This window comes from Phasianus colchicus, chromosome 3, assembly GCF_987193195.1.
Source record: "Phasianus colchicus chromosome 3, bPhaCol1.hap1.1, whole genome shotgun sequence".
Classification (NCBI taxonomy): Eukaryota; Metazoa; Chordata; class Aves; order Galliformes; family Phasianidae; genus Phasianus; species Phasianus colchicus.
This window is the reverse complement of record NC_143438.1, coordinates 90,819,744-90,847,094: the sequence shown is the minus strand read 5'-3', so window position 1 is coordinate 90,847,094 and position 27,351 is coordinate 90,819,744. Positions and strand designations below refer to the sequence as shown.

General features: G+C 41.0%; 1 protein-coding gene across 13 annotated transcripts in view; it reads left to right on the top strand.

Annotated features, from left to right (window-relative positions):
* The window catches only part of PTK2 (protein tyrosine kinase 2), a 192,336-nt gene that overhangs the window by 162,646 nt on the left and 2,339 nt on the right, over positions 1-27,351 (top strand). For 11 of the 13 annotated variants that reach the window (XM_090138045.1, XM_090138046.1, XM_090138044.1 and 8 more), the window contains 8 exons: positions 6,372-6,483; positions 9,599-9,685; positions 10,930-11,067; positions 11,775-11,906; positions 19,993-20,055; positions 23,096-23,135; positions 23,943-24,046; positions 27,145-27,300. In XM_090138045.1, coding sequence (XP_089994171.1) covers positions 6,372-6,483; positions 9,599-9,685; positions 10,930-11,067; positions 11,775-11,906; positions 19,993-20,055; positions 23,096-23,135; positions 23,943-24,046; positions 27,145-27,300 — 832 coding nt within the window. The other 2 variants (XM_090138050.1, XM_090138049.1) reach the window with 2 other exon arrangements.

The window sequence follows — 27,351 nt, the reverse complement described above, 5'->3', positions numbered from 1 at the left end:
TAAATCCACTCTTGAATTTGTTGTGATTCATTGCCAGGTTCTTAAGTTTTATCTTCCATCTTGTTTCACTTGTGTTCATAATACCTTGCATTCTCTTACTGGATGTTTGTGTTCGAAGAAAATTCACAAGTTGTTAAAATGAGAGGCAATTTTACTGTGATGACAGTGTTATTTCAGAGTGCCTGTATGGATAAGCTATCCTAAGCTGAAACTGCATTTTCAATTTTTTTTCCTCTTTGTTGAGGTGTTTCACTCTGGGAACTCATCTGTAGCCAAATAATTTACATAGCTAGAGAAGGATGTAGCCCTTCTCAGAAGGAACTGACTGTGTAGAGTTGACTACGCAGGAAGGAGTGATAGGCCTGGGTAGGGACTACAGGGAGAAGATAGGACACAATAGTATGGTTTGGGTACTAGGTGGCAATTCATTTCTTTTTTTTTTTTTTGACTCTTTTTAGTTTGCAGTTGTACTGATAACTGTTGGCTGGCACAGAGGAGAAGGAAGCCCTAAAAAATGTAGACAGGAAGATAGTGTGTAAATGCAGTCAGGGAAGGGAATTCCTCTTCCAGGAAGGGAAGAGGAACATTGTTGGGTGCTGCTGAAAATTTAGACTGCTTGTAGAGTCATGAGTCACAAGGGAAAGAGGAAAAAAAAAAAACTAGTGGAAAAGTGGAACAAGAACCCAATAACCTGGCTTTCCTCAGAAATACACAGCCAACACAGAAACAAAAGTCAGAATTTCCAGAAAGGCAAGATGTGATCATTTATCAAGAAAGATGTGTCCCAGGGTATGTGGTTATGCACTGAGGCAGATCATCTGGAGACTGTGGAATTTCCATAGTGAGAGACTTACAGACCTTGACTGAGGAAGGCTCTGAGGAACCTGACCTCACTGTGCATCAAGCCCAACGTTAGAAGATGGGACTAGCCACCTCCAGGAGTCCCTTCCAACTTACCTGATTCTCCAGTTCTAGATGAAAAATGCACCAAGTGGGGATTTTTTTTTCCTCTTTTTGTCTTGCTAGGATGTTGAGAACCATAGAATCGTTATGGTTGGAAAAGGCCACTAAGATCATCTAGTCTGACCGTCAACCCATCCCAACCATGCCCTCTAACCACGTCTCTCAGTGCCACATCTGCCCTTTTATTGAACATCTCCAGGGATGGTGACTCCACCACATCCCTGGGCAGCCTGTTCCATTGCTTGCCCACTTTTTCTGAGAAGAATATTTTCCTGAAGTCCAAGCTGAGAAGCTGTTTGAAATTAAAGTTTAGACAAGAGGTTTTCTCCTGGAGCAACAGCAATGCTAAAATCCAGAGTATTTGCTCTCTTCTCACCAAAGCAGAAAATTTTCTGCTACTCCCAAATGTTGACATTTACCTCCTAGAAGTTAGGCAGCCCAGTTGTCCTTAGGACTTCTTTGTGCTGCCTCTCATCGGAAAGGTTGCCAGTTCCCTTTTATGAGGCAATGTCAGGGAACTAGGAAAGATTGTGTTTCAAAACTCAAATTCCCATGAACTTGCAAAAACAAGCCATTTCCCTGGTGGCTTTTTCTGTGTGGTGTTGCTGCTGCTCATTCTGGATGTTTTCCAGGGTAGTTTTTTCAAGCTGAGAGCAGACTGATTGTTTGCCTGAAGCCAGCGGTGCAACACTACAGCATTCCTCTCTTTTTTATCACAAAGGCCATGGCTTTGGGGGGGGAAAAGAAAAAAAAAACCACCAAAAACTTCTGCATGTGAAATAGCACTGATGGGATAAATGTTTTGTGTGTTCTCAGTTTGTTTGATGTGTTTCATAGTAACATCTGCTTTGCACAAACTTTATTTGCAGTTGCTTGTGCCATGTGAGACGCTGATTGCTGTAGAATTTATGTGATGTTATTGGGGTAGTAATAGAGCCTGGCATTTTGTGGTTTTGAGTCTGTCCAGAGTGAGTAAGGATGAATTAGTCTTCAGAGCAAACACAGAAACAGATTGTGCATTTCCAACTTCAGTTTCTCCTCACTTCCTACGTCTCTCATTTTCAATTTGCGGAAAAACAAAAAAGTGAGATGAAATCAGGAAGCAGAGATGCTGCATTGCTGTGCTGTCCCTGAGCGGGCCGCAGTGAAAGTCCAGAGTGTTTTAATCAGGAAGCATGTGTTTCCTTGATGATTATGTGGAGAAGATATTTTTAATTTTGCACTACGTGGTAAATAATATGATAGGCCAAAAGCATTTAATGAACCCAAATAATGCAATATTACTTCTACAGCCTTGCCATTCAGAATTACTTATATATGCTTAATTCTGCTATAACCATATGCTTGCTATGGCTATATATACCATCTCCTCCACATGTAGAATCATAGAATCATTAAGGTTGGAAAAGAGCATCAGCCCAACACCACCATGTCCACTAACCCCATCCCTCAGTGCCACATCCACCCTTTCCTTGTACATCTCTAGGAACAGTAACATTTATTATTGAATTTAATTTATTCTTTGCTGTGTTCAATATGCTACAGGTTTGTATGGCTAAAGTAAGTACCAGTGTATTCACGAGCTTTCTTAGAAGTCAGCTCCCAGGCTTGTGCTTGTGAGTCATGGTGCCCTGCCCATCTCAGGCTCGTAATTCTATTAAAACTGCTTTTTGTATTCATTGTTTAAGCTAAATTTTGATTTTGAGCTTTTCCATTCATGTGATGCCATGACATTTTCACTGCATCATTGAATTAATTTTATATCAAGTACCTATTGCTAATTATTCCTCTCTTCCAAAAATTGCAGAAGCAGTTTTATCAGTGCTGTGTTAGGATCATCGATTAGGGCTCTGTTGGTCACTGATGAACAGGTGTTAGCAGAGGTGATGAGCCCAGTAGCATCCACGGGCTGCAGGTCATGTATTAAACTTAGATATAACTCTAAAAAGAGTATAAAAATAAAAATAAATTAAAATAATGACTTTAGTTATCCCCTTAAAGTTTGTTTCTATGACTGCAGTGAGATGGTTAACATGTTGGACTTGAGCCTTGTGAAGGCATTTGCTGTAGTTCCTGAAATGTTTCTTTTCATTATAAGCAACTGATAAGAATGGGGGCAGTTTAGGTCCTGCTATTTTGTGGCATCTGGCAAAAAATAATTTTAGCACATACTTGATACATATGATGGAGGTTTCAAAATTCTTCATGAGCCTTTTGGTATTTGACAGCGACCATAAGGAATAATACCCATATGAAAGTGTTTTTAAATTAGGGCAGTGTGGGAAAATGTGCTCATGTTCATGCAGCCTGGTATTTCTGAAGGCCAGAGACCACAGAGAGGAAGAAAGAAGCTGCTGGTTCCAAGGGTCAGCATTTACTGTAGATTCCCACACCACCATATGAGAAAACACTGACGTTGCTTTGCCTTTGGAAATTAAGGCTGCATTTCAGTATTTCAGATACTTTTACAGTGAACTCCTGGTAAATGTTTCCTTTTCAACCTCACTGACAAATTTCAACAAAAAGATTCTTGGAAAATGGACGGAGTTTATCAATTACACAGACTTCTAATAGCTGAGATCTTTCATCAGATTTCTCATCCTAGCCAAGAAGATGCCCTGGATCCAGATTTGCTCAGGAAGCCATATGAATAGAAAGGCTTCTTCTCTTCATACTTCTATTTGCTGCCAAGAATACAAGTAGTTTGGGAAAATATGCCTAGATTTGACTTTCCTGACCTTCTGTGAATACTAATAAACTGTTTGGAGTACTTAAGCAGCTGTACTGAGGAAGGGTCAAAAATATCTCTTGGCACACTTCAACTCCATCTATGGATTGTCTTCCCTTTGTGAAAACAAAGGCATTTCTGTGAGTCATTTATATTCCTTGTGGGTTTTTTTTTTTGTTGGCTTTTTTTTTGGAGTGATGCTTCTCTGAGGCATTTCTATTTTATATTCTCTTGTCAGCAGTAGTCGAGGGCATCCAAGTACAAACTCTGCTGCAACTGATCTGCCTCACGTTTCTCACTGGGCTGTGAGGAGAGGACCTGTGGTAGTACAGGCCAAGGAGTAGCATGGTGGAGTGAATGAGCTGGAAGGCAAAAAGAAGAACCTATGCTACAATAAGTCACTGTGGTAGAAAATTGTCATTGCCAGTGACACAGTGGAAGCAGATGGTATTCCATTAAATAATGGTATGTCATAAGTAAAATGTCTTTGACATGAAGGCAAATTGTGGCCTTCCAGTACTTGGAAGGGAGCATATAAACAGGAGGGGGAATGGCTGTTTACAAGGGTGGATAGTGATAGGACAGGGGGGAATGGTCTTAAACTGAGGCAGGGGAGGTTAAGGTTAGATATTAGGAGGAAGTTTTTCACACAGAAGGTGGTGACACACTGGAACAGGTTGCCCAAGGAGGCTGTGGATGCCCCATCCCTGGAGGCATTCAAGGCCAGGCTGGATGTGGCTCTGGGCAGCCTGGTCTGGTGGTTGGTGACCCTGCACATAGCAGGGGGGTTGAAACCAGATGATGATTGTGGTCCTTTTCAACCCAGGCCATTCTATGAAATAGGCACCAGTGTTTCATTCCTTTTTGTGGAAAATGAGGGCTGTGCTGTGACAAACCGTACCCGTGGCCCCAAGTTGTCAATAAGCCATCTCTAAATTTAGTCAGCTGCTTTTAGCTGGCTTTTGTTCCATTCCCATAGCTTGGATTAGAGCAACTGCTGTATCAAGAGCTTTGTTAAAATATATATTTTTATATATATACATATATATATATACACACACACACACACACATGCACAGATACATACATGTATAGGTGAGTTTTTGTTTTGTTGGGGTTTTTTTTGGTTGAGTTCTGAGGTATTTTTGAAAGATCTTAATCACGGTTTACGACTACAGCCACATCTTGAGTGATTTCTCACGGTACATAAAAACGCACGCTGAATATTTGAAGCATGAACTACCTTAAAGCAGTGGGATTTGGCTCATTCTTTGTGAGTTCAAGTGAGAAATATTTTTTTCCTTACTCTGAAGGAAACAAAAGAGGTGGTAAAGTAAAAAGGTTTTCCTTTTAGTCGCCTCTGTTGGGCTGTAGCTGTTTTTCTGTGGCTGTTCTATCAGGATGACTTCTGCAAATAACTTGTCTGATTTTGTTTTTGTTCCACATTCTTGTGTTACTTCAGCAATGATGGATTGGAATTGCAGCAATACTTAGACGCGGGTTAGCTGCAGCGAGACAAGATGACTTCGCTGCTTTTAAAAAGGGGCATGGATTCTTTTGGCTGGGGAAGGAAGAGCAGAGTTCTAGTCTGCAACCAAGCAGGAATTTACTCTTGAAATAAGCAACGAAGTTCCAAGATTAGAATAGATTGCTGCAGTTGATCTCATCCCTTGCATGAGTAATTCTGGGTGGTTATTTAGTAGACTGCACAGATTATAAACTCAGAGCTGAGCTTTGTTTCTCAAAAGGCTGGAGTGATAAAGAAGCTGCAATGGCTGCTTTACGGGACTGTCCTCACTCTGGGGAGATGGATATGTAAATAATCTGCCCTCCCCAGATCTCCATTCTATCCATGTAGTGTGCAGCTCCAGTGAATTGGCAGCTCCCTCCTCCAAAGCTTCATTCTGAGTATTTTTTAAATGGCAAATATCCAACATTAATAATCCACATAGCAGAGCTGGGAGGAGGCTGCTGTGGGGGCAGCGGGATCACGTTGAACTTCAAACAGTCTTTTTAATAGTCAGAACTGTGGTAAGTAGCAAACGAGTTTTACTACTGTCTTGTGCTTTGTTGGAAATGCAGCCTTCTGACCTGAGTGTTTAAATGCTGGGTGAATGCTCTCAGATATTTCTGTTTTGCTGAATCTCTTTGCTATACTGTTCCTGCTTAGCTGAAGTATAAGGGGAAAGCATGGTATTTAAAGTGTTTTTGACTGCTTTGTTCAACAGAGAAAAAAAATGGCAATGCGTTGAGGCTCTGTTGAGTTTCCATAAATATGTATTTTCAGTTTGTTTTGATCCTTTAGAGCAATTCAGTAGAATATTTTCTTGTGAAAAATAAGTTTTCATGCAAGTAAGTGCTTGATTTATTGTCTCTGAGGATTTCTCTGTGTAATTGCACATCAAAAGAAATGTTAACATGCAAAGAAATTTTTATCCAAGATCAACCACTGCTTTCTAAAAACCTGATGCTGCTTCTGATGTTAAAAGCACAGTGATAATCCTACAGATGTATTCCTTCAGGCTTTCAGAAACATACCCAGTGCACATAAGAGAGCTCTGCCTTTCAGTTCTCAGTCTGTCGAATAGTATTGATTAGTTTGTGAGATGTGGGAGCCCTGGGGAGGGGTTTGTGAGAGATCAAACAGGAGTTTTACTGAGATACCATATGTTTTTCTTAGTACAATACTGGAGGAGGAGAAGCTGCAGCAAGAAGAACGAATGAGAATGGAATCCAGGCGACAAGTCACAGTATCCTGGGACTCAGGAGGATCAGATGAAGCTCCTCCCAAGGTAGCTATCAGAACACAAAGCATGAATGTTTCTAAAAATAATGATAATACTCCTTTTAATTCCATTTATTTCTTCCAAGCCTCATCTGAGGGGTTGGTAAAGACGACGGCGTTCTGCCCAATTCCATCATCATCAGTTAATGCTTGCCTGAAATGACCCAGCTCTCTTTAGACTGTTATTAGGGCTGATCTCTGCTATAATTTTGCACTGACAATTTTCTGATTCTTGTTTATTTAACTTGCAGGAGACTACCATAGTTGCCACAAAAATGTTTCCAGGCTTTTTCTTTCTTCTCTCTCTTCTAGCGCTCCTGTGAAATGTTAGCTGGTGAGATTTCAGACCCCTGTAAAGCTTTTTTTTTTATAACAGATCAGAATAGAAATTAATTAATTGTATTTTCTTTCATTTTCCTTGCTCTGAACAAAAAATTACAGTTTTACTTCCAAGGAACTTAAGCGTTTTAGATAACTTTTATCTTTGTTCCATTGCACGTCTGTCCTGTTAGATGTCACTGAGGTGCTCTGCAGTCTAACCTCACCAATTGCCAAGCACTCACTTCTCTCAATAACTTGTGTGCTTTTTGTTCTTTGAAGGAGTCCATATTTCAGAGAATTTAATTTTGTGCCCTCACCATTGCGGTGTGGAGTACCATCCACATCCTGATCGGTGTGTGATGAGTTCCTGTAGCCCTCTGTGCAAGCTCTGGTACTCAGAGGGGTTGTAGTCAGAGTGTAGAATCCTGGAATCATTAAAACTGGAAAGACCACTGCGGTCAGCGGGTCCAACCACCAGCCCATCCCACCATGCCCACTAAACCACGTCCCTCAGTGCCACATCTACCCATCTCTTGGAAAGTAATAGTGGGACAAGTTTTGCTGCACACATCCCTTGGCATTCATCAAAAAGAAACGTATTTTTTTTTGGTTTCCCTATCTCTGGCTTGTTGCTTGACAGATTTCCTAGTTTGGTTCTCCTTTTTGATAACTTTATGGCAACCAGGAATTGCAGACCCTATAACTGTTTTTACTTCAGAGTTAAGAATGGCGAGCAGTCCATCACACTGATCAGGCTTCTGAGGTAAACTGCCAGGATTTGATGCATATATAACCAGATAATGTACTGAGCTACAGAAAGAGATGAACTGCATGAATCAGAGCAATATCCTTCTTAATAACAATTAAAATTTATTATTATATTGACATTAAGCTACTTAGTAATACTTAATTATTACAACATTGTTTAAGAATGTATTTAGTCTTGAGGCTTTAGGGCTAATTCAAATGAATACTTTTAACTGAAGTAGTAGATGAGCAGCACTGAATTAGAACTGATCATCATCAGACCTTTAAGTGCGACGTCCAAACTACAACTTGAAAAATTTAAGTTAGGATTGAAATTAATTCTCCTACCACTGCATGGATTTTTTCAGTGTTTTAACTCTTTGAGATACTTTCACTGTATATTCAGTGAAATTGTTGCTTAGGTTTTTTATACAGTGTTTTTGTGTAACATCTGTGTGTACTAATGACACTGTTACAAGTTGAATTTTTTTACATAAGGTATCTCAAGCATCCTTTAAGTTACTATCTGATTTTTTTTAATAGAGACAATTGATTTTTCTTTCAGTAATTTGTTGTAACAGTTCTTCATGTGCTTTAACTCCCATTTATAGCCTTCAATTCCTCACATTCTCAGATAGCTCACAACTCTCAGTTTGTGCTATGAAATTACTTTTATCAGTAATTAGTGAGAAACCTCAGATGGAAAAGATCGCACTACAGAGTGATAACAGTTTTCATGTAGGGAATGATAAAATTCTGAAGTTCCAAAGTAATGTGATAGTAGCTTTTAACTGAAACAGAATGTTGAGGTTTGGGTTTTGTATTGGGTATGTTTGCCTCTTTGGTTAATTTTTTTCTTCCTTCTGAGATGCACAGCAGTACACTTCCTCATCAAAAAAGGCAAATGCACCTTTAGCACAGGTTGCCCAATGGATGCCCCATCCCTGGAGGCACTCAAGGCCAGGCTGGTTGTGGCTCTGGGCAGCCTGATCTGGTGGTTGGCAACCCTGCACATAGCAGGGGGGCTGAAACCAGATGGTCATTGTGGTCCTTTTCAACCCAGGCCATTCTGTGATTCTGTGATAGAGGTTAACATCAAGTATTAATAACTGAACACTTCTACTTTGAAGATAAAAATAAGTTGTTCTGAGCGTCATTTTCCATCACTGCTTCTTTCAGCAGTGTGAAATTGCTATGCTTACTCTGGCAAAAGGATGGCCAGCCTGTTCAATGTGTGCAGACAAAAAAGCTTCATTTTCATTGAGCTTTCCTAATTTCTTCTGATTTTTCTCATGTATTCCTGTGATTACACATCAGCTTTGTTTACGTGCAGAGTATTCTGCTTCTGCTGAAAGTGACAAGAATGATGCTTGGGGAAATAATCTGATAGCTTTTCTTTAGCTGTCCTTCCTAATAGGAGCAGTTTTTTGTGACTAGGTATGGGTTGCAGAACAGAGCATGTTCAGAATATGGCCAGAAGCACCTTCCATTTTAAGGCAGTGAATTATATGGGGGTTAATGATCAGAACTGACTTTGGTCCTCAGAATAATGCATGTAAATATTTGTGCTGAACAAAGATTTGTGTTCAGATTGAAGCACAGTAATTTGCTTTTGGGAACAGTTACAGAGCAACAAACGGCAGAACTTTACATAATGCAAATTATGAATTTAGAAACAATGCTATTTCAACCTGAAAGCCTGATTTAAGATTTCTAGAGTGTTCTTTTTGGAGTTAAGAACAGCACGGAGAAGGCCCCATCATTCAAGCAATCAGATAAGCCCCAGAAATAGACAGAGTGAATGCTACTTACTGAAATATCCAACAAACAATTCAGCCTCTGTTGTTTCCAGATGAAAATGGAGGAAAATTTAATTTTATGTTGTTTTTGTTCTAAATGGTAAATAATTTAGAATGTTTATTTTAGGAATTTCTTTCTTTCTTTCTTTATTTTAGCTTTTGTGTGTAATGTAAATGTTTCTTTCACCAGAGAATAATTTTGTGGATTTAGTTTCTGTTTATAAAGACTCTTCTAAAATTTCTTTGTATTTGCAGCCCAGCAGGCCTGGTTACCCCAGCCCAAGGTCCAGTGAAGGGTTTTATCCGAGTCCTCAGCATATGGTACAGCCAAATCACTACCAGGTATTGTATTTTAAACTCTGCATGCATTTATTCAAATGTGGTGTTTATGACTTAGTTGTAGCTTGTGGGATTGATTCACTTCTGCTGCTGTTTAGTTCCGTTGACTGCTGCTGTTTTTTTGTTCTACATCAGAACAAACCCTGAATTGAGCCTAGTAGGTTTCCTCCAGATGGTAAATATTTCCATATCTGATGTAGTGCTCAAATTCCTGAAACTGAAGTGAAGCGCATTGGACTTTTTCATATTTGCTGAAGGAATGTGGTGCTCCTGTTAGCATTTATCAGATCGTAGAATGTCTGGGGTAAAGACCTTATTTATAGATTATTATCAGAGAATAGGAACGTTAAGACTGGAAAAAGCTACGAAGATTATCCAGTCCAACCATCAACCCATCACCACCATGCCCACTAAACCATGTCCCTCAGTGCCATATCTACACATTTCTTAATGAATCATAGAATCATAGGATTTGTTCTGTTGAAATGGAGTGTCTTGGGCTGGGTTGGAATTTTTGCTGTTACGAAATCCCTTGCATTATAGAACAGGTTTGGATGGTGCACTTTCCTTGGATTTATTGATATTGTACTCCCTAATATTTCTCTGAAACAGCTTTATTTTCTGTTGGCTGAAAGCCTTCTTTAAGTACACTCTATTCAAAGAAGCAGCCATATACAACAGACTCAGATGACATTTTTTATTTTTTTTCATGGGGTTGGGGAGGTTTTAATTTTTTAATCAGAATATTTCAGACTTACTAAAGCTAGTTTGATTTTTCTGTGGATAATTTCTCAAGCTGTGTAGCTAAGCACAGTAATTACATGCACTCACTCAGAACTTTAGCTTGTAATATGGAGTGGGGGGTACATTATTTATGGCCTTGTTGGGTGATGTGTGCATAGCTTCTATTAACTTGGATATGAGCTGTGTGTATGTAGGTCTCCCAAAAGTATCAGTAGGGTTGGTTTTGTTTGTCAGAGTACTTCGATCTTCTTGACTACAGAGGTTGAAACATACTTTCTAATGTAGCTGTTAGGTTAGGCATCCTCAGATGGTATATGAATTAGAGAAAAGTTTTGTGTCACATCTTGGCTTGGCTTCCTTCTTCTTTTGTTGCTTCCTGTCCTCCCTCACAATGACTGCTTGAATTGAGTCACTCATATTTACTCCCTTGAAAAAAAAAGATTATTAAGTATGGGGGAGCATAAATCCTACTGCTGTAACTTTCTTTTTCTTCATCCCTAAAGGTATCTGGCTACTCTGGTTCTCATGGGATACCAGCCATGGCAGGCAGCATTTATCCTGGACAAGCTTCTCTCTTGGATCAAACAGATTCCTGGAACCATCGACCTCAGGAAGTATCAGTATGGCAGCCAAACATGGAGGTATGGTGAACTGATACAGCTGTTGTTGCACTCTGTATAGTAAATACACTTTTAAAAAATTCCTTAGGTATATCTGGAGAGTACTGTAGGAAAAACAAGTGTGTTTCAGTAGTGTTTTTTAAATTGCCTTCCTGCAGTGGGATGGGTGTCATGACTGAATTCAGTTCTTTAACCAGATCCTGCATGTAGCCACAAGGAACATGGAATTATTTCCCTCCTCTAATTTTTGCAGCATTTTTTTTTTTTTGTTCTCCTCCAATATTTTCCATTTTTTAATTCCATTTTATCGTTCCACAAAGATTCTGTCTAACTTCATTTGCTCTATAAGCAGTGCTCTAGTCTTTGAGCCTCTGGTAAGCATTTATATGAGAACTGAGACTTATACCATAAATACAGGAGAGCAGATAGGTGTCCACATCTTCAGTTGCCTCAAGCTACTCTTGGTTGATTCGGTCATATATTCTGCCATTACTGCTTGCAGCCATGCAGTTTTTCATGCTCTGTATAGTTCCGTTGAGTGTTGTCATTCCAGGTAGTTCAGCATTCGTGTTTATTCTAGAGGGGCAATAGAAACAACTTAGTTTAATTATGTTGTGCTTGAATAAAGTATTGGCAGAAGCACGTGACTATTTTGCTCATGTTCAAATTGTTCAAATGTTTACAGATTGCCAGTGCTGTAAGGCTGCATAAACTCAATTGTTTTGTAGGATTCAGGCACTTTGGACGTACGAGGAATGGGGCAGGTTCTACCCACACATCTCATGGAGGAGAGATTAATACGACAACAACAAGAGATGGAAGAAGATCAACGCTGGCTTGAGAAAGAGGAACGATTCCTGGTAATGCTTTGTTTTGTGCTTACTGTTCGTTCATTCATTCATTCATTCTGATTTTTCTTCAAGTGTTCAGCTAGTGTGTCCTGTGCTACAGATACCACAGGAGCACAAAATAGCTGAAGTTGACAGGGACCTCTAGATCCATGTGGTCCAATTCCTGCTCAAGTAGGGACACCTACAGGGTGTCCAAGGCCACGTGCAGGTGACTTTTGAAGATCTCCAAGGAGCAGGCTCCACAACCTCTCTTTGCCAGTGCTCAGTTCACTACGCAATGTGGGAGTGGTTCCTGATGTTTAGACAGAACCTCTTGGGTTCCATTTTGTCTGCATTGTCTCTTGTCTTGGCACTGGGCACCACTGAAAAGAACCAAACTCAAACAGCTGATATTTTTCCTGTATAGGTTCATGCTGAGAAGCCTATGAGTCCATGAGCCTCACTGGATAGGTGCATGGCAGTGGTGTGGTATGGGTTGTGACATGCATCAGTCACACGTTTGGTTTCAAGTGTATTTCAAGGAATATTTTGATTTGAAAGCTTTTCTTGTTGTATGTAGTCAGAAGACATGCTTGTATCAATGCAAGTGTGGTAAGTTGTTATGAGAGTTAAGTTTGAGTAATTGCCCAGGTGACTTATTTTTATTTTGGATGTTTGCTATGGTTATGGTTGTCTCACTAAATTTAAAGCCATATTTTAGGGATGCTGAAGCCAGTACATTGAGTCCCTTGGAAGTAAGAATCTATGCTTTATTCTACAGGACGCCAATGGGAAGGAACAGAGAGCAGATCTTAAATGTAAACAGTGTTACTGAGATCTAATTCTTTGGCAATTGAGTTACCTTAGTCTCTTAGGGTGTTCATTAGATGTGCTCATCCAAACAGTTGATGAGCAACCGAGGGTAGGATAAATCTCTACTAGCAGATGAGAGCTGCTGGTAGATGCCTCCATGCCCATTGTGTGTTCTAGCTAAGATCTGTGACAGAGGTAATATGTCACTTTTGATTAAAAGGCAGTGAAGCTTGCTTTTGGCTTCTTTCTCTGTAAACACTCATCATTTGATGATGACAGAGAAACCACTGTACCCAGATTGCTTTGTCAAATGTGTTACAAGGGAGAGGAAAGGAAAAACTTCTTGCCTCATTGAGGCATTAGCTTTTCCAGTCCTGAATGGCACCAATTGTTTGTGGCTTTCACAAATGTGGATTAAGATTTACAAGATCATCAAGAATTTTTTGAGGGATTAATGTATTGCCCCAAGAGTGCTTCCTTAATAGGAACCTCTTGAAAATGAGACATGGTAACTTCAGGTGGTGGCAGTGGGTTGTGCAGGAGTTTTCACCTTTTCTGCAGAATAGGTGATAATTATTGGTAGCACTCGGTCCTGGGGCTGAAGCAAAGCAGAACACTATCAAGATGTTTAACATCCCCTGGATTGCTGCTTGTTGATTTTTCTTTTGCCCTGTAAGAGCCTACTGCTGAAGAGACACCATCACTACTACCACCTCCTATTTAAAGGTGCTCATGAGCTTGTGAGCTCTACAGCTCTGTAGCTTTTTCAGAGCTGTTTTTGGTTGTAAACCCAATGTAAATGTTAAATAGTTGGGAAGGGAAAAAGAGCAAGTTTGAAGGGGAGTAAGTGTAAAGCTAAGTGGCCAAAATGGAGAATCAGAATTCACTGAAGACTTAAATTCTTGGTCTTTCCACACTAACGTTTTCAGTATAGAGGTGTGGGGGTTATAATTTAAGGCATTACAGACTTGGACACTGTATCAAAATTTGAACAAGCTGTAGTGGTAGTCACAGGCTATATTTGAACCCGTAGCATGGTACATTGCCTGGGAAACTTTTGCTTAAACGTGGCTATTTCTTGAATAAGGAACATGGTTTTCTAGGTTTTATGCTGAAGAAATCAAGACAGTAGAAGAGTCGTTGTGAGGAAGCAGTCCTGTAGGCCTTGGCCTTCTCCTGAAGAACATCCAGAGATTATACATGAGATTTCAAATATGAGTGTCCAGTGTAGAAGTATTATATATGTTGTACATGTTCACATTGTTTACCCCATGGTCTCTAATAAAGAACTGACATTTCTTCTGTCCAGAGAGGGACTTCACTAAAACCTCTCAAAATGTGAAGGAAGAGAGACAACTTATTTTACCAGTGAGTGTTCTGTCTCTCATGCTTTGAGAGCATTCTCTGCAAGAAGACTAACCTTTAGGTTTTGATGACATTGTTTGGCTGGTGTGGCTCTCCTGTCCCTGCTTTAGGTTTCAGAAGAACATTTTTCCTCTTAGGCATAGAGAACAATAGAGAGAGAAGAGCCAGATTTAAATTTTTAGCTTATGTAACTCTACAGCCTAGTGTTCTTAGTTTAAAGCTGGCTGCTTTCAAAAGCAGCTTTATTTACACAGTCTTCAGACTCCTACAGTTTATCTTAAATCTCATTTCTACTATTGAGACTTGGACTCACAGAGCAGTGACTGCAAATCATTTAATGTGAGATGCTGTGTAATGAGAAGGAAAATCCTTACTGGGGTTTCTTTTGGCACAATTTTTGCTAGTGATTGTTCATGATTCAAAATTTATCGCTGTTTTTGCAAAGAATAACTACAGCTTACAGCATGTTAGGACAAAGATGAACAGCACTGATGCTGTGTTTGCTAGAAGAGACACCCAAGATGAAGAATGAAATGGCAGTGGCATTGAAATGGAAATGCACAGTCTTCAGAGAGGATGATATCTGTGTGGTTTGTCTGAAAACAGTCCTTTGAGAACATGTAAATAGTATGTGAAAGGAGATGGAGATGTTGTTTGCAAGCTGCAGCATTAAATAGAATCCACAATTCTGAAATTCTGCTATATAAAGGGAAAATAAACAGATCTCTTTTCATAGGAAGCTCATGAGTGAAATTAAATCTGTTGGGTAAAAACTGAAAAGAAGGTTTTAAATTGAAAATTGAACCAAATATATCTGCTGGGAAGTGAGAAGAGAGTAGGAGAGTTGGGGGATTTTTTTCAGGGGGGAATTATTTTGAAATTAACTCCCATCCTCTGATACAGAGGGGCCACTGACATGAGTCGGGTAGCTTCATGGACAGTGGTTAAAGCTGCAGCCTTTCATGCCATCTTGGTAAAATTGCTTTGGATATCAGTGCCTCCTGGAAACAGGGTGGAAATCTCTGAATTATTTTTGATGTAGCTGAAGTGAAGACAAAGTGTCGCTGCACTTCCCACTTCATGCAGGTGATGTTAGAAGTTGCTGTCTCTCTGAGGTACACATAGGTGGAGACGTGGAACTACTGCAGTGCAGTCACATAAAATGATAGAGTCATAGAATGGCCTGGGTTGGAAGGAACCTCAAGGGTCATGGTTCCAACCCCCTTGCACAGGCAGGATACCAGCCTGCAGATCTGGTACCAGACCAGGCTGCCCAGGCCCCATCCAGCCTGGCCTTGAACACCTCCAGGGACGGGGCATCCACAACCTCTCTGGGCAGCCTGTTCCAGCACCTCACCACTCTCTCTGTGAAGAACTTCCCTCTGACATCTAATCTCAACCTTCCCCTCCTTGAGCTTAAAACCATTCCCCCTTGTCCTATCACTATGTACCTTTGTAAGCAGTTGATTCCCCTCCTGTTGTAATCCTCTTTTAAATACTGGAAGGCTACAATGAGGTCACCCCGCAGCCTTCTCCTCTCCAGGCTGAACAAGCCCAGCTCCTTCAGCCTGTCTTTGTAAGGGAGGTGCTCCAGTCCCCTGATCATCTTAGTGGCCCTCCTCTGGACCCTCTCCAGTAAGACATCTTGTGTAAGGTATCTTGCTGCTACAATTCTCCAGGTGCTGCAATCCACAAGATTTTCATCATCTTTTATATCCTATGGTGTTTGGTTGATTACCTCATTCATAGAAGAAACACACAAAGCTCTCGTTCTGCACTTTCTCTTGAGTCATTTTGCAAACACAGTGGGTATTTCCACTCCAAAAAGTAAAACTGACAACAGTTTGATTGAAGCTTTACACTCATGTAGCGCAAAGCATGTAGAAGCCAAATGAGCAACCTCCATCCCCAAATGTAGTGCTCTACAATTGCAGATGGTCTCTTCATTGCTGGCCTTCACAGCTCACTGGAACTGAAATATTTGGCCTATTACTCCACAGTCTGGCAGGCATCCTGTAGTGCTTGTGCTTAATGTAAAGCATACGCTATGTGTGCACACAGCAAATCAGGACTGAAACATTGAATTACTCTGCTAGGGCATGGTGTGTATGTGGTAATCTGCCTGATTTCTCACATGTAGAAGTAATTTAAAAGCAAATCGATGCATTCATTGAGCTAAAATAATTTTTAAAAAGCCCTTTCAGAATGCTTTGATTTTTAAGCTTTGGCAGATATCTGGAACTGCCAGAAGCTGATTTTTTTTTTTATTTGCCTCTAGGAGAGTATATCTTCTTTATTTTAATATGGAATTTGACCCAAGAGGAGAATCATCCCTAAACACAGCTAGGAAAGCAGAGGTGATGATGGTGCATAAGAGCCTGTGTAACTGATGGCTGTTAGTTTGCTTATCAGGGGTTGTTGGAACAGAAACTGTCCAGGATGACCTCTTCAGTTCAGTTGATGATTTTGTTGCTGTAGCTTCTTGCACTGTAGCTGTCTCTGAAAGTTTTGCAGAGTGCTTTTCCTCTTTTAGGATGCCTTGATGAACTGCTTCTCCATTTGAATTCAGTTTCCAGCTCGAACCTTTCTGTTGTGGTTGTACTGATGGTATCTGGCATTGCTTCCTATTACATATAATAAAGATGTATGTGCTCATGCCTTTGGGTAACTCCTCAGCAGATAGAGCAGTGTTATGCTTGGGAATTTATAGCTCTTTCCTGGGATGTTCAGAAGAAATAACTTACATAGTTTCCTTATCGTGTTTAGTTTTGTTTTTTTTCTGAAATTCCCACATAGCTGTGGTTTAGTTTTTGTCTTGTTTTGACACTGAGAACTGCAGCTCAAATATAATTGATGTGAACTGTTGCTAAAATAAGATTTTAATTTTTAGCCTGAGAAATTCCCACCGAGATATTACAGTTTGGCATGCCCTCAGAATGCCAAGACATACATGTTCTCTTACTAGTGAGTGACCAGAAATACTGGAAATCTAGACTGTGTTCCAGTTTGTGAATGTATGCATCCTGTCTGAAAAGTACCCTTGATGCTTCCAAAGATTTCAGATAGCAGAGTACTTATTAGGAAAAAACAAACAATTAAGAGTCCATTTACTTTTCCAGGGCTTTGATTTTCTGCAAGAATTTAATGAAGTACTGTTCTTCCCTGAAATGTGGCATTGAACTGAGGAAGCTCAGTACTAAGAATTCACCCACACATTGCAGTGTAGTGCCAGCATCAAGAGCTAACATTAAATTAATAACTCCTATCCTGACTGTGAAAGGTATATTATTCAATTAAAAATCTATCCACTTAGAAGAGGAAGAGTTGCTATTAAGTTGTAACCAGATGGTGCTTAAGATCCCTTCCCACCCAGGCCATTCTGTGATGTTTAAAAATGCAATGAATGTTTGATCTGAGATACCTCCTTTAGTGTAAAATAGTTTAGCAAATGAATAAATTGGAATATCGTTCACTAATTAATGTTGGAAATACATTTGGGCCTCTTGTTAGTCATTGGTCACAGACGTGTGTTGAGTATTTCTCTTCTTCCTTGTGTTGGGGTTTTGATGGACAGAGGGAAAGAAGCGTTTGGAGAAGTTGGGAGTGGTGGCACTAAAGATTCTGTCTTTACTCCTACAGTGTGGATGTGGAGATCACTGGGATGCAGGTGGGTTGTGGAGCTGTACAAACTGCTCCTGCATCCAAGGGCTCTGGGTTTCTTCATTTTCAAATCACATTTTTGGAAATACCTGGACAACATCAGTGCTCTCCATGGCTTCGTTTGTATAAGGGCAGTCCAATAAAGTTTTGTTGGGCTAATCTGGTTTAGGGTGTATTTTTGGAGGAGTTAATTGCTCAAAGTGCAAGCATCATGAGTGACCCCTAGGGTGAATTAATCTTCAGCAATTTCCAAAGACTTTGGGCAATTCCTGGCTAGAAATTGAAGTGAAATAAAGACAAATTGTGAATATCAGTGTAATAGAAATTAAGTAAGAACAGCTATTTACTTCAACTAAAACCTGCTCTGAGTGTCACAAACTCACTTGATATCTGTGGAATTGTCTGACGTACTCATGTCAAATGAGACTAAAGAAAAAAAATTATCATCATAATGAGGAAAATAAACTAGACATTTGTCCAGGTAGGTTTCACTATAGAATTTGTCACAAATTCTCAGAGAAGCATTGAGCAAATTGCTTGCTTTTGTCTGCATCAGTTCTTCCTGCTTAAGGAGGGGTTAAATGTTTCCTTGTCTGCTTTGGTTTGTCTATTTTTAATCTGCAAGTTCTTTCAGGCAGTGAGTCTGACTGTGCCTTGCTCTGTCTGCAGAAGTCTGAATGAAAATGCACAGAATAAGCCCTTCATACAGACTGCTAGAGCTATCTGAGTGTTTTTAAAGGCATCAGTGTTAGTGTTATTGATCTGCCTGCCCTGCTGTTTCTTTAGGATCACTTGGCAGGGTATGTGAATTGGAATTATTCTGTAGTGTTTTTAGAAAGAAGGAAGGAAGGGGATCTTGAGTTGCTTTCAACAAGAAACAAATACATTTGTCCCCCAAAACTGACCCTGAAAGCACGTATTTGTGGAGTGAGCTTAGTTACTGTCGGTATTTGTCTGCATTTCTCTTAACATCTTGTTCTGTGTGTGTGCATACGTTTTATGCATATATACACTCACATACATGTCAGAGGCTGTATTTACACTGATGTAAAAGAGTCTGTTGCCTCAATCACAGAATCATTCATGTTGGAAGAGACCACTAGGATCATCCATCAGCCTACCCCCCCCAAGCCCACTAACCATGGCCCTCAGTGCCACTTCTCCATGTTTCTTCAACTTCTTGAGCAATGGTGACTCCACACCTCTCTGCCCAGCCTGTGCCAATGCACTGCCAGTCTTCTGCAAAGAAATTATTCTTAATATTCAACCTGAAGAACATGAACTCCTTGTGCAGTTCCATAGGACAGTACATTAAGTTTGCTTTTCTGTGCTAGAAAAGCACCCTCATTTTGTTCGGCTTGTGTCTTCAGGTCAGCACAAAGCTTTATTTCGCATCAGCTCTTCCTTTTTCTTCCTACATAAGAATTACTGTCCTTCAAGAATAAATACAATACACCTGGTATTGGTGGGAGGAGAGAGGAATGGTCAGTTTCTCCAAGAAGAAGTTGGGGTGGTCTTAGTGTTCCATTTTAAAACAGTCAAGCCCCAAGTTTCTCTCTGTGACTTAAAGCAGACAGAACACAAACTCATTTATTTGTCACTTTTATCAGGATAGTTGTGCATCTGGGCATCTACGTTAGCTTTTTCTATCCATGCAGTGTGTACAGAGCTCTGTCACTGGGCCCCGTTTGCAGCCTTCCAGAGGGAGCCAAGTACACAGAAGCCTTCCGAGCAGGAAGCGGGAATTAACTCACAGCATTTCTCATCCTGTGGTTGAAATTTTGCTGCTGGAAGGAGAACAGTTGTTTAAAAAAACAACTTTTGTTGCCTTTGAGAAAATAGAAAATGCCAGTTTTCCAGTGTTGTGTTAGGGAAATGGTACTGGCAATATTTATAAATAGCATTTTTCACTCGTGTGCTGAGAATGGATGGCCAAGCAGTCTGGGAGTCTGCTGGGAGTTTTGGGGAGCTGTTGTTTCTAAAACACATCGAATGCAGTGACATTTGTGCTTGGCAGCGTTCATCTTTCAATGGCCTTGTCTTTGAGAGGTTTTGTACCTAGGTTGTGTGAATATGTAAGCAGAGAACGGGGTGAAATTGTGCCTATAAAAGCTGTGGGTGCTCCATCCCTGGAGGTGTTGAAGGCCAGGTTGGACGGGGTGCTGGGCAGCCTGAGCTGGTGGGTGGCAACTAGCTTACAGCAGGGGCTTGGAGCTCAGTGATCCCTAAGATCCCCTCCAACCTAAGCCATTCTGTGATCCTGTGATTTGTGTTTCAGAAACCTGATGTGCGGCTCTCCAGAGGCAGCATCGAGCGGGAGGACGGAGGTCTCCAGGGCCCAGTGAGTATCTGTTGGATCCTTTCATCTCCTGGCCCCTTCTCCAGCATCATGGTAGAACGTGCTGTCTTTTATTACAGGAGATGATTTAAAGTTTTTGCTAAATGTTTCCACTGTCATTACATGGCTCTGCAACTTTCCAAGGAGCTCAGCTTCTGTGGGAACAGCAGAACAGTGACAGACTTTGGTCATGCAGCACTTGGATGGATTTGGAGTTTGGTTTTTTTTTTTCTTTCCCCCTTGAAACAATACTGCAGTGTTTCTGCAAATATGTTGCAATTATTTTTGAATGTGCCTGTGATGTATGGTTGGGCCTTTTATTTAAAAATGCTTTTTGAAACTTCTGTCAACAGGAAGTGGGGTTAAAATAACTTCTGCAGTTGTTTAAATATCTGAAGGGTTCTCTTACAAGGAATGTAAATGTTACTGCTGTGTTACTCAGAACTCTGTTTAGGGTAAATGATCCGCCATGAAACAAATGGAATAACCCCCACAGCCATTCCTTTGTTGTCAGGCAACAGCTGCAGCACTCATTCTTACTGCCATAACTGCTGCCTGTTTGAATAAAAACATCTCTCCAATTGTTTAATTGCCATTGGAAACTCTGAATCATAGAAAAGGGGGTCAGGCTGGGGACCGTTAAGGGCAGACAATCAATGCTTCATCCAGTGACAATCTCCAGGGATCACCTTCAAGGCTTCTCTTGGAAGTTGATGTCTTAAATTCACTTTCCTTGTTTATCTGGGCTGTAGTTCTGTTTGACTTCACTATTTCTTCACAACAGGAGAGTTTAGGGACTCTTCTTGCATTTGCAAAGTAGAGTCATGAATCACACTCTGCAATACAGTCTCTGGGAGTTGGTTACTCATGTTTGGAAGCTGCTAAGATTTTTTCCACGAACCTGGAGGAGACTGTCAGTTACCATTAGGTCTTTACTGCCATTGCATCTTACTGTAAGAATGAGTAAAGTATTAGTGCATTTTGTGCTACTCAGGGGAGTGCTGCAAGAGTATCTTGAGGTCATGTCAGAGGTTTGATGTAGGAGGCAGCGAGTTCCAAATTTTCTTTGCCTGGGTTTAGAGTAAAAACATGCATCCCAAACTGCTTCTAGGGGATGTCTTGTATTCCCAGATGAGGTAGGACTCACTCCACTTGAACAAGAAGACTGTTGACAGAATGAGTTGCAGGAGAGACTCTTAAATTAGTTACAGAATTTGTGTTTGCATTTTTTTAATTCTTAATGCATTTGAAATGTAACTGTTGAGTTCATTTGCAGTTGGAAATGCCATTGCTTAGACTATCCTGAGTTGGAAGGGATTTACAAGGATCAAGTCCAACTCATGACTCCACATGGGGCAGCCCTAAGAGGTAAACCTGTGAGTCAATCTCAGTTCTGCATTGAGAGATGAGAAATAAGGAGCAGTTTATAACTTTGCTCACATTCTTTCAACATTCTTTCATTCTGGAAGTAAACATCATGATTTTATTCCAGTGGAACTAAGCCTCCTTCCTCTTGCCCCATCTCTTCTCCCCAGGGCTCTCAGGTTTGGAATAGCTAGGTTAGCAACATGAGCAAGCTTAATGGTGGTAGGGCAGTGTGTGAGATGGTGGCCAGAGAGATGTGAGAACAGCAGAAGAGTGTCAGGACTTGGAGCTTTGATTATCGTGCTACCAAACCTGTAAGAATTCCTTAGTGCCTTTCTCCAGAACTCTCCCTGTGCAATACATTCTTCTGTGAGCCCACATGATGGAAGTTTTGCCTCTTGCTACAGTTTTCTATATAGATAGAACTGAGCTTGACATGGAGTTAGAATTGGGACTTGAAGTTCACACAGTTAAAAATTGATAAAGTTTTGAGCAGCTGAAAACAGCTTCATAAAGTGCTAGGTAAACCTAACCACACCAGCCTTGTCAAATCTTCTGTAGTTTTAAAATAGGAACATTAATTTCTAAAAATGTCCAGCTGAGACTTTGAATAAATGCTGAACTACAATTGTGAATATCCTCTGGGTTTGTTACTGAAGAGGTGAGCCAGGGATAGAGAATGTCCTACTGATGGTCCAGTTTGAGTAACTGAAAATACAATAAGGTTCAAAAAGACGTGCTTAGAAGGTCAGAAAGTAAAGTTAATTAGTTAACACTCTCAGACAGTGATTGTGATAGCATTCTCCAGAGCTGAAGTCAAGCTGAAACAGATGCTGTGTTTTCATACCAGTTAACAGTGAACTCTTAAGTTTTTGGAAAATCATCTTTAATGTGTTGAAGAAGCGGCTTCCTTAAGTCCTGGTGGAAGGAAGTACTCTGACTTTGCAGAAAATTGTCTTTATTTAAAAATTGCCTTTTTGAGAACTTCTTGCCATGAGGCATATGAAATTCTAACTGCCTTCAGTGCTCTGTAATGGAAATCCATTATACAGATACGCATGCATGATGAAATGTGACTGTTTTGCTTGTAACTTTATTTTTGTGATATGACAAATTTTGTATAAGGTATTCATTTGGCTGTGACTAGATTTTCATTTTTCTTGGCATGAAGGTGGTGTAAATGTAATTACTGAAGAAAGTCATTTGAATCTAGCATTAAGTATTTCCAAATGAATAAGCAAATTGACCTTGACTAAGAGCTTCAGAGCTCAGAAGCTTGTTACCATTATTGACACTATTCAGCCGTGCAGCAATACCTTAGGCTTCTAATTGCTGCTCTCCAATTCCTTCATCAGCACTGTAACTTCTGCAGTTTGATCTCTGAATAAAGAAGAAAAACTGCTATGAATGTGCCAGCGTGTTTGAGTAACAATGAAGGATAAAGCGTTATGTGCAGGCTTAGGCTGTCATGAGCAATACAAAAGAAGTGAAAATATTTTCCTTACTGTATAATTGTATATAACTGCTGTTAGGATTCATAGGTAGCGATTGTGAATAGGGAGGTATTTTTAACTGTTGGGAAATGTGCTGGGAACTGCCTGCTTTCAGTGGGGAAGAATTTGCTAGCGAAATTGTGAGCACTGTAGTAACTGCTATAAATACATATTTTATCTTACAGGCTGGTAACCAGCACATATATCAGCCTGTGGGTAAACCAGGTAAGCACAAAGTTCATATAATGTTATCTTGAATCCTTGGTTACACGTCTTTGAGCACTAACAGTGAGCAAATGCCAGGATTTCCATACAAGGCGGTGGTTTCGGTTATGGATACCTGCACAGAGGTGTTCTGATGCTGAAATTCCCCATGCAGTCCCCAGAAATTAGTCAGCAAATCCAAGGAAGTGTTTCAACAGTCAGGAACTGTCTAGACGAGGCTGAATCACCTTGTAGGACTCCGCCACGCATGGAGTTCTGACATGCAAAACACAGATTGAGACTGAAACCTCAGGTGTCTAAGTGAGTCACAGCTGGGATTTCAGCCAGGAAACATCGTAGGATATCCCAAGTTGGAAGGGACCGATAAAGATCATCAAATCCAGCTCCTGGCATCACACAGGACCACCCAAAAATCAGATCTTGTGTCTGAGAGCACTGTCCAAACACTCCTTGAACTCCGGCAGCATGTGGGGCACTCATTGTGGTGCAGAGTGGTAAGAAGCTCCTCTAGGTCTAGGCTGGGTGTACTGAGTTAGTAGGACTGAGCAGGAATCTCACTAGGAGATTTTCAAAGTACCTTGCTAAAACTCATTGATGGATAAGTTCCACATAACACCTTTTTGTCTCTGCTTTTCCTGAGTAGAAACAACTAAAGCATAGCTCGTGCGAACAATGGATCTTCTGTGCGACACATCTCCTCTACCGTTACAGTAAAGCAGGCATAGCCTTTGTAATGTTGACAGACGGCAGTGATTTGTTACATGTGATATGTTGGTGCTCTAACATGCCACTTGTTTTGTTAACCAGATCATGCAGCTCCACCAAAGAAGCCCCCTCGCCCTGGAGCCCCCCACTTGGGCAGCCTCGCAAGCCTGAACAGCCCTGTGGACAGCTACAATGAAGGCGTGAAGGTATGGTGCTCAGTGACACAAAACACATTTCAGGAAATAAAACATTACCCTGTAGAAATAGTTCAGCTCAAGTAGAGAACACAGAAAGCAGAAGTGACTGAACTTCCCAAGTAAACGTTGTGGTACAAACATGCGGTGGGAATTGGGAAATTAACTGCGCTGCCCGTGTCCTCTGTGAGTGATTCAGCATGTTCCTCACCCAGAACTTTCTCAAGCAAGTTTATTGTAGTTTGAGAAGCATATGATATCTCTCACATAGTTCTGCTCAGAGGAAGGAGCACAGAATACACTCAGGATCCCCATGCTCAGAATGCTGCTGTTGCAGCACCTGGACTTCTAAATCCCTACTGGCTGTAGGGAGCAAGGACAGAAGAAAAACACTTTCTGACCCCTAACTGAGATGCTTTCTGATTTGTTGTCTCGTCTCCAGTAAATAGGCATAAATCCAGAAGTGAAACTTCAGGGAGTTCTCTAGCAGAGAGGCTGCAGGGTGCTATGAAGCTGTCTGCTGTTACTGCTGGTGTCAGTGGAACTCATCCTTAGTGTGCCAGTCACTTTTAAAGTGATGCACCCAGGTTTTGTTCTCTGCCTTTGGGATTCCTTTACTGTTCTAATCCTAAGGAGATAGAAATATGAGTGACTTCAGGGCCTCCTGAGTGGAACCACAGAAGCTGTTTCCGTCATAAGCTGTTTTTAGCAGGTAGATATAATAGTGACTGGGGCTTCTCTGCCAGTAATACTCTAACAGAAGTGCAGCTGATACATAACATAGCAGTTCTGTTGCCTGTAGCAAAAAACTGGATTCCACATTGTGGTGGGAGGAGATACAGTGGTAGGTGACACTTAGTTTAGGTGATTGAAGAAAATACAGACAGTGTCCAGGTCATCTGGCCATGAAGTTCACAACTTGCCATCACAGTAGTGTGTTCAGCACAAATCAGTCCTTCAGCCACTGCCTGTCTCACTCGTGCTCTCTTTTTTTGGAGATCATCTGAGTATTTAAGAATCAGCACTGGCAAGTTCAAGCAGGATTATTTATTGCAAACCAGTGCCAGTGCATTTCAAGCTGCCAAGCCTCAGATAATATGAAAAAGCAGCAACAGATGTGTTACTGAACGTGGCTACTCTAAAATTTCCTTTCTAACTACTGGTATTAGAACATAAAGATGTTTTCTGAAATACATCCTTTTGATGACAAACAAACCCGAGCAACCAAAGTCATCAGTGTGAGTAAGATTTATGTATTAAATAACTTCTTGGAAAGTGGAAAAGAAGTTAAGATTTTGTCCTGCTTTCTGTCAAGCATTTCCTGAAATTGGATGGTCTTACATCCTGTCAAGAAGACAGCTCATTAATTCTTAATAGGGTGTAGTTTTGTTAGTGTCTGCAGACTTTAACTGAAGATGCTTCTGAGGTTCATTTCAGACTCCATTCTCTCTGTTCTGTTCTGAGAGAAAAATGAAAATCAGAGGATTTGACCTTCCTACCCTCAGATAGCTGTAGGGCACCAAGAAGAAGGTAGTGCAGTGTTACCTGCTGAGATCAAGGCAGCCAGCCCACACAAGGAAAACCCTGAAAGCTTGCAGTAATGTTGATGTTAGCTATAAGAACAGGAGGACGTTGATTATTAAGAATTGCAGATGTCCATACTTTGGGGTCTGGCCATATCAATTCATTAGGTTGAATAGAATGCATCTAGGCTGGGTTCTTGGTAGCTCTTAACCATGAGTGTGGCTGGTCATCAACTGCAAGAGCTGCACAGCTACATGACTGCATATTTCCTATTGTGACAGATCCCTAATGTTACGAAGGAAGCAGGGTTTCACAGGACACCTTTCCCACTGTTGCAGAGGCCCTTTGCTCCACTCACCCCTTTGCTCCTTGCCAGACTGGCTTGCTCCTGTCGAGCTTTGCATGATCTCTTCCCCATGTGTTCAGTAAAACGTTAGCATGGGTGCATGGCAAACACTTCCACTTCTACGCGGGTGCACAGCAGTTGTCAGCACATGGTGCTTCTGTTACAGATGGACCATGAGCTAACCCCAATGACTGCGGATAGCGTTGAGGATGCGTTTTTGTTGCAGGCTTTTTAACTGGTCTCTTATTGCTACACATGTTTTGGTTTGTTGTTTTGTGGTTGTTTTTTTTTTTTTTCCTGCTGAGTTTTATTAATATTGTTTTTCTTTTTTCCCTTCTTTTGGTAAATTTCTTTAACCTTCCCCCACATTCTGCTCAACAATAGCCATGGAGGGTAAGCAGTGCGTGAGCGTGTTTACGTGCCCTTTTCCAAAATGTCTTTGCATGCGACTTTGCGAGATGACTCTCCTAACTTCTTGATTGCTGAAACCAATTAGAATCACGGCCCTTCCCTGCTGATTGCAGCAATTGCAATGTTCCTTCTCCTAAGGTATTTTCCAATCAATGTGACAGATTGAATCTCTGTAACAGTTGTCAGTAACCAATCAGTGAAATGCAAAAAATGGGAAACTATGCACCAAATCCTGCACTCTTTCCTTAGACAGAGTCTCATCCAAGTACTTTATGGTTTCATCTGTGTAGAGTTTCAACTGCTTCCAGTGAAGCATCTCTGTAGCAGGGACCAATTATGGGAACCAGTGTTATTGCATCTGTGGGGCTGCTATGCTGTGAGCCCAGCCCAGATCTGTAGGGCCACTGTGTGACCAATAAGAAGGAAATGGGCAATTTCTTAATCCTTCTCTCCAAGTGATTGCTTGGGCATGGCATGCAGTGGTAGTGGAGAAAGCAACTTTCTGGAGCAAGGGACCCAGTTGTCTTGCAATGGAATTTGTCCATCAGTAGTGAACCACTTCGATACGACAAGTATTCCATACTCCTTTCTCAACTTTTCTTTGTTGTGGGAGTTGCACTGGGAGCTCTTCAGAGAATTTTTGGTAGACTCTTCAGAGTCATTCAGAGATCAGGCTGTCAGAAAGCCTGAAGGAAACTTCCTTCAGACCCACGAGCAAATGTGCTCAGCGGGTTTGGGGTGGCTGTTCCTGGTGATCTCTGCAGGCTGGGAGGTTGCTGAGCCCCATCTGCTGGGCACAGGAGGCTCAACAATCTCTCTCTGCTTCCAGATCAAGCCGCAGGAAATCAGCCCTCCTCCTACGGCCAACCTGGACCGTTCCAATGACAAAGTCTATGAGAATGTAACCGGGCTGGTGAAAGCTGTCATAGAGATGTCCAGTAAAATACAGCCAGCTCCGCCAGAGGAGTACGTGCCCATGGTAAAGGTAAGGATGCCATTTTGAACATGGTTTCATTTTTCTCATGAATGACAAAGT